At 46.3% G+C, this 14,974-nt stretch overlaps 1 protein-coding gene across 1 annotated transcript; it reads right to left on the bottom strand.

The window, feature by feature from the left end:
- Positions 1–1,074: 1,074 nt before the first annotated feature.
- Positions 1,075–1,797, bottom strand: GNAZ (G protein subunit alpha z; the record flags this gene model as incomplete). The annotated part of the gene is made up of 1 exon (XM_015828810.1): positions 1,075–1,797. A coding segment is annotated over exon 1 (723 nt), but the record flags the coding sequence as incomplete, so codon positions are not given.
- Between the last annotated feature and the right edge of the window lie 13,177 nt (positions 1,798–14,974).

Raw genomic sequence — 14,974 nt, 5'->3', positions numbered from 1 at the left:
CACTGGAAGTTTTTAAGAAGAGACTGGACAGCCATTTGTCTGAAGTGGTATAGGGTTTCCTGCCTGAGCAGGGGGTTGGACTAGATGACCTCCAAGGTCCCTTCCAACTTTATTATTGTTGTTGTTGTTGTTGTTGTTGTTGTTGTCTATCCTAAGGCTAGACTCCCCAGCCAGGATGAAAAATTAGTATTTATTGAATTAATAACTAAAATCAAAATCAGTTTCATGTAAATGAGAGATCATACTTGTAGAATTATTTCATTTTCTCCACTGCACATCCAAAAACTATGTCTCTCCTCTCCTTTGGCAGGAGACTCACATATATACACACACCAAAAGAGAGGCTGTGGACATTCAGACTGAGCAAGCACAAATAATTAATTAATGAAATGGCTCTTGAAAACTCAGTTGCTCTCAAAAGCAACTGGTAAAGTGAGGTAAAAATCAGATACGAGATCCTTTAGGCAGGAATTGTCTTTCCATTTTATTGGTAAAAAGGAAAAGGCTGATCGATCACAAACACTAGGAGATTGCAGGTGCTTCTTCTGCAATAAGGCCCACACAGTTTTTGGGCTTTCCTGCCAGGTGAGACTGCACTAGTCTTGTTAGTTGGCATCTGCAGGGCAGAGCCTCTTCATCCCTGGAGACCCTCTGCTAATTCCTCCATTTCATAGGGAGAGCTTTCCTGGGCAGAAGAGGCTTTCCCATCCACACATTCCCCTCGACATCTGGGCAGCCCCCACTTCCCAAGACCTCACCCCTTCCCCTGCTGCCGTTGGCCTGCCTTTAGCGGCATCCTTTTTATTAAATTCCCAGGGAAAATACTCCCCCCCCCCATTGATAGGCAGTTACTTTATCTTTCATCTAAGTAAGTCATCGTGACTTGACTAAATTAGAAGGTGAAGCTCTTCTATGAATGCAGCAGGAGGGAAGCCTAGGAGGCCGAGCTATGGGTAGCAGGACGGGCTTTGGAAACCATTCAGAACCGGCGTTCAGCAACGGAGCAAACTCTCTCAGAAGCCCCGTAATGAGGCGCTCAAGAGGGACCCAAAAAAAAGGCTCAGGCACACTTACCGTTTGGTTATCTTCATACAGCTTCAAGTCATATCCACTCAGCTCCACGCAGAAAATTATTGCTGTAACCCCCTCAAAACAATGGATCCACTTTTTGCGCTCGGATCTCTGCCCACCCACGTCCACCATTTTGAAAGTCAGCTCTTTGAAGGTAAACTTGTTCTCCACAATCCCCGTCGTCATGTCCCGGGAGCGCAAAATGTCCTCCACGGTGGGGATGTAGTCCAAGGCAGCGATCCTTTCCAGGTCGTTCAGGTAGTAGGCAGCGTTGTCCTCCAGGTGGTACTCGTTGGACCGGCGGAAGCACTCTTGCACCCCGGGGTCGGCCCAGAGCCTCTTCATGACCCCCAGCAGCTCCGGCGTGATCTCCCCTTTGCTCTCCGCAGGGCCTGTCAAAGCAAAGAGCTGCACGGCATCGTAGGCGCGGTCGGGGTTGTGGAACTCGATTTTCAGGGATGCCAGGGCGCGGATGATGCGGGTGAGAGAGTCGATGGCATTGTAGATAATCAAGGGCTTGTATTCCTTGCAAGCTTCCAAATTAAAGCCGCCGCTGTGAATGATTTTCATTTGTTTGACAATGGTACTTTTGCCGGAGTTGCTGGTGCCCAGGAGGAGGAGCTTGATTTCCCGCCGCTGCCGCTGACTCTCAGAGCGCAGGTGGCGGTCAATCCTTCGGGACCGCCGCGCTGCCTCTTTCTCCTCTGAACTTTGCCGACATCCCATGGTACAGCGGAGGCGAGCAGGAGAGGCCACCTGAGACTCTCTGAAGAGGAGCTCCGGGAATCGGGTCTCAAGGGGACAGACAGCTGGGCGGTAGCTGAGAAGGTTCCTCCAAAACGCCCCTCCACCAGCAGCTCCGTCTCTCCCAGCTGGGGTGCAGAATTCGAATGTGTCACCAGCAATTACAGTCCACCATTGCAGCAGATCTCAAGGTACTCTCGCTTGGGGAAATAAACAGTTGCACATTCCAGTAAGGAATGAAAGAGTCAGATCTCTTTCTCTCCTTGGCCTGCCCTTCTTCTCCAGCATAGTTCTGTCATCCTGTACACAAGGAATCAACGCACGTCAGCTGGATATGCTTCGGTCTGCTATGGATGGTCCAGCTGCTCTTGCAAGTGGCCCTCAGGTGCAGACGAAGCCCTGGGAAACCATGGTGCTGCATGCATTTGGCTTCTCGGGCAATTCTTTAGGGCCGACGTCACGTTTGGGGACAGGACTCAGTAGTCTCCACCTGCAAAAAGAAGGAAAAATAAATAAGCTCAATTGTTGGCTCTTTCTGTGTTCCTAAAGACCTTATTCTCCTCGTCCTGTGACCTGAATGGAAGAGGGGTAATTGTGGGACTGCCCATTGAGGAGAAGAGGGTTCGTGCTGGGAATATGTGCCCAGCCCAGCCCAACAGGGAGCAAGGCTCCTGATCTTTCCATTTTGTGGCAAAAGCAGATGTGTTATTCCTGACCTTCTTCCTCCCTGACCAGCTTCTCTCCAGGAGGAGTGCAGACAGGAGAAGAGGTAGAAGTCGAACGGTTCTGACTGGCCAAGAGCACCTCTAGGCATAAGCAGAGCATTCTTAATATTTTGGGACTTCTGCATTTTTTGGCATTTATGAATCACTGATCGACATTTATAAATCTATGATTTACAGCATCGGGCTCTGCGACAAGCTGGCCAAAGGACAAACCCTCGTGATTCTGATGCTTCTTCCATCATGTAAGAACTAGGCAAGGACAACGCAACCCGCATCTCTGCAACAGTGGGACAAATGCGAGAAGCAAGAGATTGTGACTTTTAAACAGCAAGATCTTAAGCTTTGAGAAAGATCTACTTTTAAATAACACAACCCCAATGTCAGGTGCAAAAGACCAGGTCCACATGTGAAGATCCTACTGAACTGATTTATTGTTACTCATGCCCACACACAGGAATTTTCTGAACTAACATTTGGCACCTTCTTGGAGTGAGATACGGGTCAACGTAATTCAAAAGAGGTTGGTTGGACTTTGTGGTTACGTAGGAATTCTAAGCTGATGCCTCTTTTAACTTTGCTCCCAGGTTCTGCCATTCCTTCTCCTACACGCAGATTGCTTCTTTTATCAATTCAGAATAGCCCTCCCAATCTGGCTGCCCAAGGCAGTACATTAGGACTAGGTCCAGGGCAGCTCTGCCTTCTTGCTCACCCTCCCCTTTCTGGGTTCAATGTGCTGCTGGATTCCTCCACCCATAAGTGCTTCCAGGACAGGATTTGACTGTGCTGCTTCCTCCTCCAACACACAGACCTCCCTCCACACAGCCACAGCTGCTTCTTTCCATTTCCCATACACACCTGCACACATTCAGATACAAACAATTCAGAAGAACTGCTACCACCTGGAAGGATCTCCTCATTTTCAGCTGCAGGGCCCAAGCAGGACTGGAAACCTTGACTGACCTTCACCCCATTTTTCCTCCTCCGCCCCACCCCATCCTTTGGCTTCTAGCACAAAGATTCAGAGAACCGTCATTACCAATGGGGATTCCCTGAAGGAGCAAAGACCCCCAGCCCCATCACATGATAGCAATAGCAGTAGCACTATAAAGAGTTCTATACCACCCCATAGTGTTTTACGGCCCTCTCTAAGTGGTTTACAGAGTCAGCATATGGACCCCAACATTCATTTTACCGACCTCGGAAGGATGGAAGGCTGACTCAACATCGAGCCCTGACAGGATCGGACTCCAGGCTGTGGGCAGAGTCAGCCTGCCATGCTGCATTCTAACCACTGCGCCACCACCACTCCTTATGGAGACACGGGGCCTGGTGTCCGTCTCCCTCTTACTTTATTGGGGGGGATGCCTCTGCATGCCAACCAGTTTCACAAAAATTAATGAGCCAATTTCAAATTCAGTAGTATGACTGAAAAAAATAATTAAGGTTGAATCAATGGGGGGGGGACATTTGTGTATCACACTGACTATGATTGGGATTCAGCAAGATCAAATTACAGAATGTAAAGATTTTAGTTTGAAGACCATCTGGTCCAATCCATTCCTATAGCATCCCCAACAAAGGGCCACCCAGCACCCGTTCAAAGCCTTCCGTCAAAGAAGCATCATCACCTTCTGTCAGCCTTCCTAGCCAAACCAGACAGGAAGCACAACCTGATGAGCTAAAGCTCCTTTACTGTAAGGCTGCATTAACAAAACCTTGCAAGTCTGAAGACAGAAGCCTCCCTCGGCCACAAAAGTACTCGATCCATTAGTGCAGATCCATTTCTAAGTTTCTTCCTCTGTCCATTTAGCCCAGTGGTTCTCAACCTTTTAAATGCCGCGACCCCAACCGGTCGTAAGTCAAGGACTTTCCCTGCCCGGGAGCGCCGTGCATGCGTGGTTCCGCCCCCTGCGCCGGCCGAGGCGTAGCTGGCAAGCGGCAGAGACGGAGCAGGCCGACCACCAGCTGGCCCAGCCCAAGGGAGGTAAGGCACCCGCCAGAAAAGGGAGAAAAAAATGGCGGACAAAAAAAATGGCAGACAAAAAAATGGCGGACAGCCTTGCTTGGCGACCCCGTGAAATGGTCGATCGACCCCAAATGGGGTCCCGACCCACAGGTTGAGAACCACTGATTTAGCCACTAGGGACTCCGGCCTCTGTTGTCTGATTGCTTCCTAGGCAGCTTCTCCTCCCCTCCTCCCCCAAGGTCACCCACACAGTCCATTACACCTCCCAAGGTAATCTGTTCCATACTGAACAACTCAGTTAGGATTTTTTTTCTGAAACCAAAATCTATTTCTGTATGGTTTAAATCCATTGTCCTCTCTTCTGCAAGAACTTGGAAGACTGCTGCTCCATCTTCTATTCAAGGCCACTCCTGGTCTTCCCCCAATTAAGCCTATGGGATGCCTCCAACTGTTCCTCTGCATTTTCCTCCTTCCCGATACTGGTACTGTATCATCTTGGTGGTCCCTTCTGGACACCCTCTAGTGTGGGGAGTGTTCTTCCCAGAATGACCTGCACACAGCCTACTAAGTCCAGTCTGACCAAGGCAGAGAGAGAAGAACTAGAACTTCCCTTGATCTTAGAACAGAATAATAGAAAAATGGGGTTGGAAGGGAGCCAGCACTACACTTGTTATCGTTGGGGCTGTGTCGCCCTGGTGATTCGCCCTGTATTGCTGACCAAGATGGCTCCCCTCAGCCGGTATTCACATCTGTGATTATCCCTGGCCACCCGAAGGACTTTCCATCTGTCCCTGTTGAATATATCTTGCCAATTTCTTCCCATTGTTTGTGCTTCTCCAGATTCCCCTGAATATTTATACCATCCTATAGTATTTTGCCATCTCTATCTTTGTGTCAGTAGCAATTTTTACACTATTTTCTAAGTGTTGACTCCTGGCAACTATCCAGACAAATCCCTGCAGTTCTCTTGGCAAGGTTTTTGGGAAGTGGTTTGCCATTTCCTTCTTCCTAAGGGAGGGACTGGCCCAAGGTCACCCAGCTGGCTTTGTGCCTAAGGCAGGACTAGAACTCCCAGTTCCGCCGACCCAGCCCCATTCCTGGCCTGGCAACCCTCCATCCCTCGCTAGAGGTTGAGGAGCACAGCGCCTAGAAGAGCACTTCGTTTCATGCCACGCCCCACTTCCTCCAGCCTGACCCAGAGCCCTGGGTGTGCTGGGTGCCACTGTCCAGGCCACTCTTGGTCTTTTGCTCTACCAGACTCTCCTGGGAGAAGCTGCCAGATGCTTTCTTGGTTCATTCCCCTGGTCAACTATACTGATTTTGCTACTAAAAATGAGGTCTTTTGAGCGACATTGATCCGTGGTTAACGAGCTCCTCTTTCCCCCCCTTACTGAAGAGAAGAACAACGGCTGCCCTTGCCCAGCCACCTGGCATTGCCCCATCCTCCATGATGCATGAACCCCACCATTATATGATAAAAATCCCGACTTGTAGTTTACGGCAAAGAATGACTACCGTAATTGCTTTTAATAAATCCTGGTTAAAACCAGGGTGTTCAAAATGGGTTAGGGTTAGAGATCTTGGGTGTGGCCCAGTGCCCCTTTTAAAATGCCCTCCAGAATATATGGGAATAAAATTACGAATAGATTTAATTCACATCAACCCCATTTTCACCCCCTTTCCTCAATGCCATTCCCAGCCTGCCAGTCAGCAGCTCAGTAATGGAAGCCCTTTCAAACCCCCTGAGAGTTGAAGGAAAAGAGTCCCTTAAGCTGGACATCCTAGACCAGGGGTGTCAAACTGCTGTCCTGCAGGCTGGTTGCATCATACGGAGACCGGGCCCACCCCAGCTCCAGCAATGTAAAAAACGTCCCAATACGTCGCAACACGTCATGTGATGTGGTGAGTTGACACCTATGCCCTAGACACTGGAATGCAGAGGAGAGCAAGAGGCTAGACCAGGGATCCCCAACCCCCGGTCCGTGGACTGGTACCAGGTCGCACCATGCCAGCAACCGGTCCGCACAAACAAGCGAAGCCCCATCCGTGGGATACAGGCACCAGACAAAACCACGCACTCTCCGGTCTGTGGAAAAAACCTTTCTCCACAGAACCAAGAGGGACCTCTGGGCTAGACCATAGGATGAACAGCTGAGGGAACTAGGTATGTCTAGCCCAGGGGTAGGCAACCTCGGCTCTTTTATGACTCATGGACTTCAACTCCCAGAATTCCTGAGCCAGCATAGCTGGCTCAGGAATTCTGGGAGTTGAAGTCCATGAGTCATAAAAGAGCCGAGGTTGCCTACCCCTGGCTCTAGCCTATACAAGAAAAGCATTAGGGGAGACATGATAGCTGTCTTCTAGTACTTGAAGTCCTGTCACAGAGAAGAGGGGGTCAACCTATTTTCCAAAGCACTTGAGGGCAGGACAAGAAGTAACAGATGGTAAGGATCTTTCCTCTCCACCTGTCCTATCCCCCAAAAGCATCGTTTTCCCTTTTCTGCAACGTGCATTTCCTCCACACTGCAGAATACACTTAGTGAAGCGCTTGAGACAGTCGGCTCTGTAACAGTCCAGCAAAGCTTCCAGAATTCCCTCCCCCCCCCAAGGGGCAGTGCCTGCCCTTGCCCTCACCTGCTGGGTTCTCCAGTTCTCTAGAGAGGCCTCAGGAAGGGTCCTGGCAGCAGCATCCAGATGGGAGAACAGCAGGACCTTTCATCTGGAGAAGCTGATCTCTCAGCAGCAATATTAGTTACTTCGTCCTTTTACTTTGAAGAGATTGAAGTAAGCAGAGTTTGCTCAAAACTTGTGCTCCAGTGACAGGCCCTCCATAGGATCAGTAATTGCTCTATTTATTTATTTATGAACCAATCTTTTATATCACTTCAATTACAAGCGACTCTAAGCAGTGAATATTCACTCTAAGTAGTGAACACTAGCACTGATTATGTTAATTAGTTTGAGTAATGAAATGTCTGCAAGAAAACAAGTTCTGAGCGCACCAAGGACCCCTCGTAGCAAATATTTTCATATATATTGTTAAGTGTGAAAGTAGTTAATAATAAAGAGAAAAATAGTGAAAAACTGAAGGAATCAAGATGCCCTATGTAAACAACATCAAGAGTTTGGGTGAAGACAATCATTGTAAATACCTGGATATCCTTCAAGTTGACTTCATCAAGCTCACTGAAGTCAAGAAGAAGGTTAGAAGTGAATACATTATGAAAATGAAGATCTTAAAGTCCAAACTCAGTGGAGGAAATGCCATCAAGGCAATTAACAGCTGGGCAATTCCTGTCATTAGATACATAGCTGGAACAGTAGGCTGGACTCAAGCAGAACTAAAAGGCTTAGATAGGAAGACCAGAAAAATAATAGCAATGAATCATGCCCTTCATCAATGCAGCAATGTTGACAGACTCTACTTACCAGGGAAAAATAGGTGGGTGTGAAATGTTGCAAGTACATCAGATGGCTGAAGAAGAAAAGGGGCATTGGAAGAATATCTGGAGGACAGAGAAGAAGATATACTGAAGCTAGTATACCAGGATGGCTTACTAAGTAGTGGAGAGACCGCACTGGCCTACTTGAAAGACCAAATGAAGAATAAAAATGAGAAATGGCAAGGCAAACTATTACATGGCCAGTGCATTAAAAATAGCAGACAAAGCAGATAACAACAGGACCTTGCAATAGCTAAGAGCAGGAAAGTTGAAGAAAGAGACAGAGGGGCTAATTCTGGCTGCACAAGACCAAGCCTTAAGAAAAAATACATACGAAGCCCGAATTGAGAAGACAGCAACAAATAGAAGTGTTACCTCTGCAAAGAAGCTGAAGAAAGAGGGGACCCCCTGGTTAGCTGCTGCAGGAAGATCGCCCAGACTGACTACAAGCAACGGCATGGCAAAATAGCGACAGTGGAGCATTGGAAGATCTGCAAGCAAGAATTGGTGGGACCACAAAATAGAGAAAGTCATAAAAAATGAAGAAGTTAAAATGCTCTAGGACAGTGGTGGCGAACCTATGGCACGGGTGCCAGAGGTGGCACTCAGAGCCCTCTCTGTGGGCACGTGCGCCGTCACCCCAGTCCTTCAGCTGGGTTTTATAAAACCTTTTCGCTTTAGGCCTCCACGGCCGTGTGCAAAAGAAAAAAAAAAAAAAGGTTCAATCAATCAGTCAATTTCAACTTCTCGCAGGGGAAAAAAAAAATCTTGCAAAGTTGGAATTGATTGATTGAACTTTTTAGTCCCACCCAGTCTGCCGTTACCACCACAGCCACGCCCACCCAATGGGCCATGCCCACCCGGCACCCGACGATGCATAAGTGGGTTTTGGGTTGCAGTTTGGGCACTCGGTCTCTAAAAGGTTCGCCATCACTGCTCTAGGACTTTAGAACTCAAACAGACAAGTACCTGCTACATAACACCCCAGGTGTAACAATTGTTGGTAAGAAAAAGAAGCCTGGATAGTGGTGGACATTGCAGTGCCTGGTGATGGCAGAATAAAAGAAAACGAATTGGAGAAAACACAAAATACAAAACCTGCAAAGAGAAGTAGAACAATTGTGCCACTAATAGGTGCCTTGGGTGCAATACCAAAACGACTGCAGCACCACTTGAACATGACTGGCATTGACAAAATATCCACCCGTCAATTACAAAAGGCAGCTTGACTTGGAATGGCTTCCATCAGGCGTGTCCAACCCACGGCCCAGGAGAGCTAGTAACGCAGCCCCAGAAGATAATAGAAATTATAAAATTAGAAGACAGTGAATCCTAGTCCCACCTTAGCCGTGAAGGCCAGCTTTGGGCCAATCTTAGCCCATCCCACCTTGCAGGGTTGTTGTTGTGGGGAAAATAGGAGAAGGAAGATGTCCTGGATTATGTTCACCGCGTTGAGTTATTTATAAAAGGAATAAAGGTGGAATAAAAAAGTTTTTAAAAATGCCTGCAACACAAACAGCTGCAGTTGATAACAGCATATCTGGGTCAAACAATAGTCCTATTCCCTGAAGATCTTGAAGATTAAAAAAAAATTAACACATTTGGGGAAGATCCTGAGGGAAGGAGTGAATCTGAATTATAGAAGAGGAACTCTTGCAGAAAAGGTTTTCTGCTCCCCCTCCTGTCAGCTATCCCGAGAGAAGGAGCAGGCCTTCACGGGCGCCCTCTTTCCCAGGCCCTGGGTGGAACCGAGGGTCTTCTTGAACCCCCCACCCATTCCAGCAGACGTTTCTGACCCTGGCAAATGGCTTCTATCTCCAGTCTCGCCTGTAGCCTCTGCTTGCTGCTTATTTTAGTGAAGCAGCTTCTTCATTCTGCTCTTGTGGATTTAAATAGGTGTGTACCTACGTGCATATAGCATGGCTGGCTCAGGAATTCTGGGAGTTGAAGTCCACAGGTTATAAAGGAGCCATAGTTGACCACTCCTGTACCAGACTATAGTACATAAATATGTGTATTATGGGTGTGTATGTGTACATGTGTGCTGCTGAGTAAGCAATACTTCAGATCCCACCTCCCCCCCAATGCTGCCCACACCCTCCCCAGGTGTCCTTGGTTTTAATGTCTTTTTATGCTTTAACTGTGTATGTAACTGCAAGCTGCCCAGAGTTACCCTATGGTAAGATGGGTGGCCAATTAAATTTATAATTAAATTTGATGACAGACAGAAAATAAATATCTGTTCTGCCTTGCAAAAATGCCAACTTTTCCAGGAGTGAAATTCATATTTGTACCTCCCATTTCCAGCAGCAAGCACCTCATATAGCATGATATAGGAGGTGCCTCCTTCGCTAGCTAGAAACACACAGATTCGTACTTAAAGATAGCCCGGGTACCAAGCTGGTGTCATGCCACCTGCCTCTCAAAGTAGGGCACCCAGCTGGATCCTCCTGGGTGCAGCAAAGGCAAAGGCAGGCGGAATCGGACAAATTAGCAGTTAGTTCAGTTCATCCAAATCCTCCCACCCAGACATAAAATTGTCATTTTGCCCTAAGGTGTGTGTTTTGTGAAAAAAAGAAGAGCCGGATTCTGTGTGTAGCAATAGCGTTATTTCTTACAACTCCAGGCTGCCTCTGGCACAACCTCACGAAGATCCCCCTGCAACGGAGATAAAGGCCGTGGCTTCAGTTTTCTACTTTGACTTATTTATCCTTACAAGCCAGGTGTCATAACTGTCAAAGAGAAGACATAAAGTACCAGTGCAAAATTAAAAATAATAAAGTAAAAAAAACAACAATAAGGTATCTGACTCGGATGGTCCCCGACTCCGAATTGACTCTGGCAACTCACAGCATCCCCAAATAACTGCTGGCCAGAATGGTCCTCAGCACAGCTCTGCAGATGAACCCCTGTCCCCCCAAGCAGGGACCAGGTCACTCTGAGGGCTGCCAGGTAACCACTGGTGGATGCTGTAAGGGTGGAGAAACGTTGATAATGTTTTGTCACCCTTCTCACTAAGGTGCGATCCCAAATATGGGGTTTTATCAGGCTCATCTAGTCTTCCTGTAGCAGCCCACCAGGCATCTCCTCCTGCACTTCCTCTCATGGAGCTCCTCTGGAAACCAAAGCTGGCACAGGAGAAGCCACATGGGGGCGATTCAGGATTCAGACTGTGACTCAGCCAAGCCACCCACCAGATCCTCAGGAAAAACCAAAGCCCCTCTGGGGATCCACAGGGATCACCCATGGCCTTGTGGGGGGTGGAGTGTGACTCCAATGAGCTGGAAGGCAATCTGAGAGTGATCTGACATGGAAACTGATTGGTGAATAGAATAGAGCTGGAAGGGACCTTGGTGGTCTTCTAGTCCAGCCCCCTGCTCAAGCAGGAGGATGTGTCCTATACCATTTCAGACAATTGACTGTCTAGCCTCTTCTTAAAACCCTCCAGTGATGGAGCGCCCACCATTTCTGGAGGCAAGCTGTTCCACTGGTTAATTGTCCTCACTGTCAGGAAGTTTCTCCTTAATTCCAGGTTGCTTCTCTCTTTGATCAGTTTCCAACCATTGTTTCTTGTCCTTCCCTCTGGTGCTTTGGTGAATAACGTGACCCCCTCTTCTTGGTGGTAGCCCCTCAAATACTGGAACACTGCTATCATGTCTCCCCTATTTCTTCTTTTCTTTAGACTAGCCAGACCCAAGTCCCGTACACCTTCTTTGTATGTTTTAGTCTCCAGGCCTTTGATCATCTTAGTTGCTCTTCTCTGAATTTTTTCCAAACTCTCAACATCTTTTTTGTGATATGACCAAAATTGGCTGCAGTATTCCAGGTGTGGTCTTACTAAGGCTTTATAAAGCGGTACTAATACTTCACGTGGTCTTGATTCTACGCCGGTTTATACAACCCAGGATTGTATTAGCTTTTTTGGCTGCTGCTGCACACTGCTGGCTCATGGTCAAGTGATCGTCCACTAGGACTCCAATGTCCCTCTCACAGTTACTGTTTTTAAGCCAGATCTTGCCCAGTCTGTAATTGTACCTTTGATTTTTCCTGCCTAAATGTAAAACTTTGCTTTTCTCCACACTGAAACTCATTTTATTGGATAGGGCCCATTGTTCAAGTTTGTCAAGATCTTTTTGGATCCTGAGTTTGATTTCTGGGGTGTTGGCTACTCCTGTCAGTTTGGGGTCATCTGCAAATTTGATGAGTTCCCCTTCAATTCCCTCATCTAAGTCATTGATGAAGATATTGAAGAGTACTGGGCTTAAGACGGAACCTTGTGGTACCCCACTGCTTACTTCTCTCCATGTGGATGTAGTGCCATTGAGGACTACTCGTTGAGTACAGTTTGCCAGCCAGCTACAGATCCATCTGGTGGTGATGTTGTCTATTCCACCTTTTTCTAGCTTACCAAGGAGTAGGTTATGATCTACTTTATCAAATGCCTTACTGAAGTCTAAATAGACTACATCCACAGTATTTCGCTGCTCTACTAGTTTAGTCACTTTGTTGAAGAATAAAATAACATTGGTTTGGCATGATCTGTTTTTAACAAACCCATGCTGGCTACTAGTTATAACTTTATTTGCTTCTAGTTGTTTGGAGATCTGTTTTTTGATTATCTTTTCTAGGATCTTCCCAGGTATTGATGTTAAACCGATGGTCTATAAAAGTGGTGGCGAACCTATGGCACGGGTGCCAGAGGCGGCACTCGGAGCCCTCTCTGTGTGCACATGTGCCATTGCCCCAGCCTCGCCTCCCCCCACGACCCCCTCCTCTCCAGCAGCCCCCCTGAAGGAGAGTCGCCCTCAAGCGTGGCCCACGCGGAGCAGTGCAGCCAAGGACATGGCAGCCAGGCAGCGTAGACAAGACTCTGCCCTCATGCCCCATCATGCACAGTTGATGCTGCAGGGCGCGGGCAGAGGGTGTGGCCGCCATGGCGCTGCTGGGCTGCCTAGGCAATTTGCGGCGGGCCCTGAAGGCGGTGAGTGGCCCTGCGAGCAGGTGGGGCGGGGGTAGGGGGTGGAGTGGGGGCGGGGCCAGTTTTGGGGCACTCAATCTCTAAAAGGTTCACCATCACTGGTCTATAGTTTCCTGGGTCTTTTTTTTCCCTTTCTTGAAGATGGGAACCAGCCATTTTCCAATCCTCTACTAATATCCCAAGACAAAAATCAGTAATTCAGCCAAAAAATAAGGGTGCATAGTCAATAAATCTCAGATGCACCTTCAGAAACTTTAGTTAACCCAATCAGAATCTGTAAGAAGAAAAAAAGTAAATAATATTGCAGCTAACATTCAGACTTTAAGTTAAATTTAGATATAAATGCTAAAGCCCAAATTTCAGATATGGCACAATTCCATGTATAAAGAAGCTGTGGCCTAACAAGGCTTCTTTCTATGGCTTTCTGACTGCAAGAGAGATCAACAATCTCTCACAAGTGATTTACTTGCCTCCCACACTGGAGTTAAGTAAGTTTCAGAAATTAAGTTAGCCTGGAAAAAACTCTCTTCAGAAAAATACTTCATTTTCTCCATATTTTTGATCCAGGATCTGTTCATTTTTTTCTATCTAAATTCAGTATAAAAAAAATTGTCTTGAGGAAAAACAATTGTACTGTTTTACAAATAGGTCGTGTAGCAGTTGTTTTCCTCATACTCTCTGGCAATTTATCCTATCAATTTTTAGAACTTTCAAAAAATCATCCATATCAAATAGTTTTCTAGAGTTTCCTTACCAAATGCTTCTGGCGTGTGCTTAAATTTCAGGTTGTTTTTACACAGCTTGGTTTCTAGAAATTCTACCTTGGCTTCCATTTTACTTTTGTCTGGAGAGATCTTTGAATAAATATACCTCTGAATTTTCATCCTTTAAGCTTTCTTCTGATATTCAACTTGGGTTGTAAGTCTATAGTATCTATCAACTATTTTTTTTTTCTAGAAAATAATGAAATTTACTTGAATTTCCTGTTTACTGAAATAATTTAGAAAGATTACCTTTCAGAACTTACATCTCTTATTTAAAGAACTCTCAGAATTGTGGAAAACAAATTAAGAAATCCTGCTGTTGTCCCTCTATCTTAGAAAAGTCTTTAGCTTTCTTTTAGACATTTTTGAAAAATAACAAAGCAATTTCAACTGATCAGAGTAAAAAATTGATAAAAGATCATTGATACATAACATCAAAATGGGAAACAATCCACTTTGAGAAACATAAACAAAGAAAATTCTAATGGAATTAGATGAATGAATATGCAGTGATTTGGGGTTCAGGGCTGGATCTGCTAAAGGGATTCTCAACAAGGATGTAAAAGTTTTACTGTCTACAAAACTCCAAGCCTGCAACTATAATTCATTCCCTTCCATAACAGCCGCTCTAGAACCCACAGGCTTCTCTGGTTTCTTGGGCCTAACAGAATCAGGATTTTTACAGATTACTCTTTCCAAATGGAATAAATTTAAATATGTAAACATTTCCAAAAGCGCTACTTACCAAAGCTAATTTGCAATCACATTCTTATCTCCCAACTTGTAAAGATAAAAACTGCTTATCCTTGCTCTATCTGCTTCCTCCTGTTCACTCAAAACACCTTTGTTTGTTCCTTGAAAATCGTGCAATGTTACACTCAGGGCTTTTTTTCTCATAGAACGCCCAGAACGGAGTTCCACCACCTTTTATGGATGGAACCTTGTAGAGTAGGCAAGGCAGGTTGTATGACATGTGTGAGTTCCGGCACATTTTTTTTTTTTAGAAAAAAAGCACTGGTTACACTCCACCAATTTTCCTACCTCCAATGTTAATTTGACTTTTCTCCATGACAAAAGATTATTACTGTGATGAACCAATTTTAGACCAACTTTCTAGGTAACCTGTAGAGACAGGCAGGCAGCTGACCCAAAGATTTTTGTCTGAAAGGGAGCTTCAGTTCTTGTTCCTTAAAACCAGAACTGGTCACATTGAATAAGCAAAGGCCAAGGCCATTTCTCAGGAAGCTCCTTCAGCTGCCTAAAGGGCCCACATTCACACAAAC

Source organism: Protobothrops mucrosquamatus, unplaced genomic scaffold (genome assembly GCF_001527695.2).
Source record: "Protobothrops mucrosquamatus isolate PMUCROS unplaced genomic scaffold, P.Mucros_1.0 scaffold4950, whole genome shotgun sequence".
Lineage (NCBI taxonomy): Eukaryota > Metazoa > Chordata > Lepidosauria > Squamata > Viperidae > Protobothrops > Protobothrops mucrosquamatus.
Note: the sequence above shows the minus strand (reverse complement) of the source record. Positions and strands in the feature narration are given on the sequence as shown.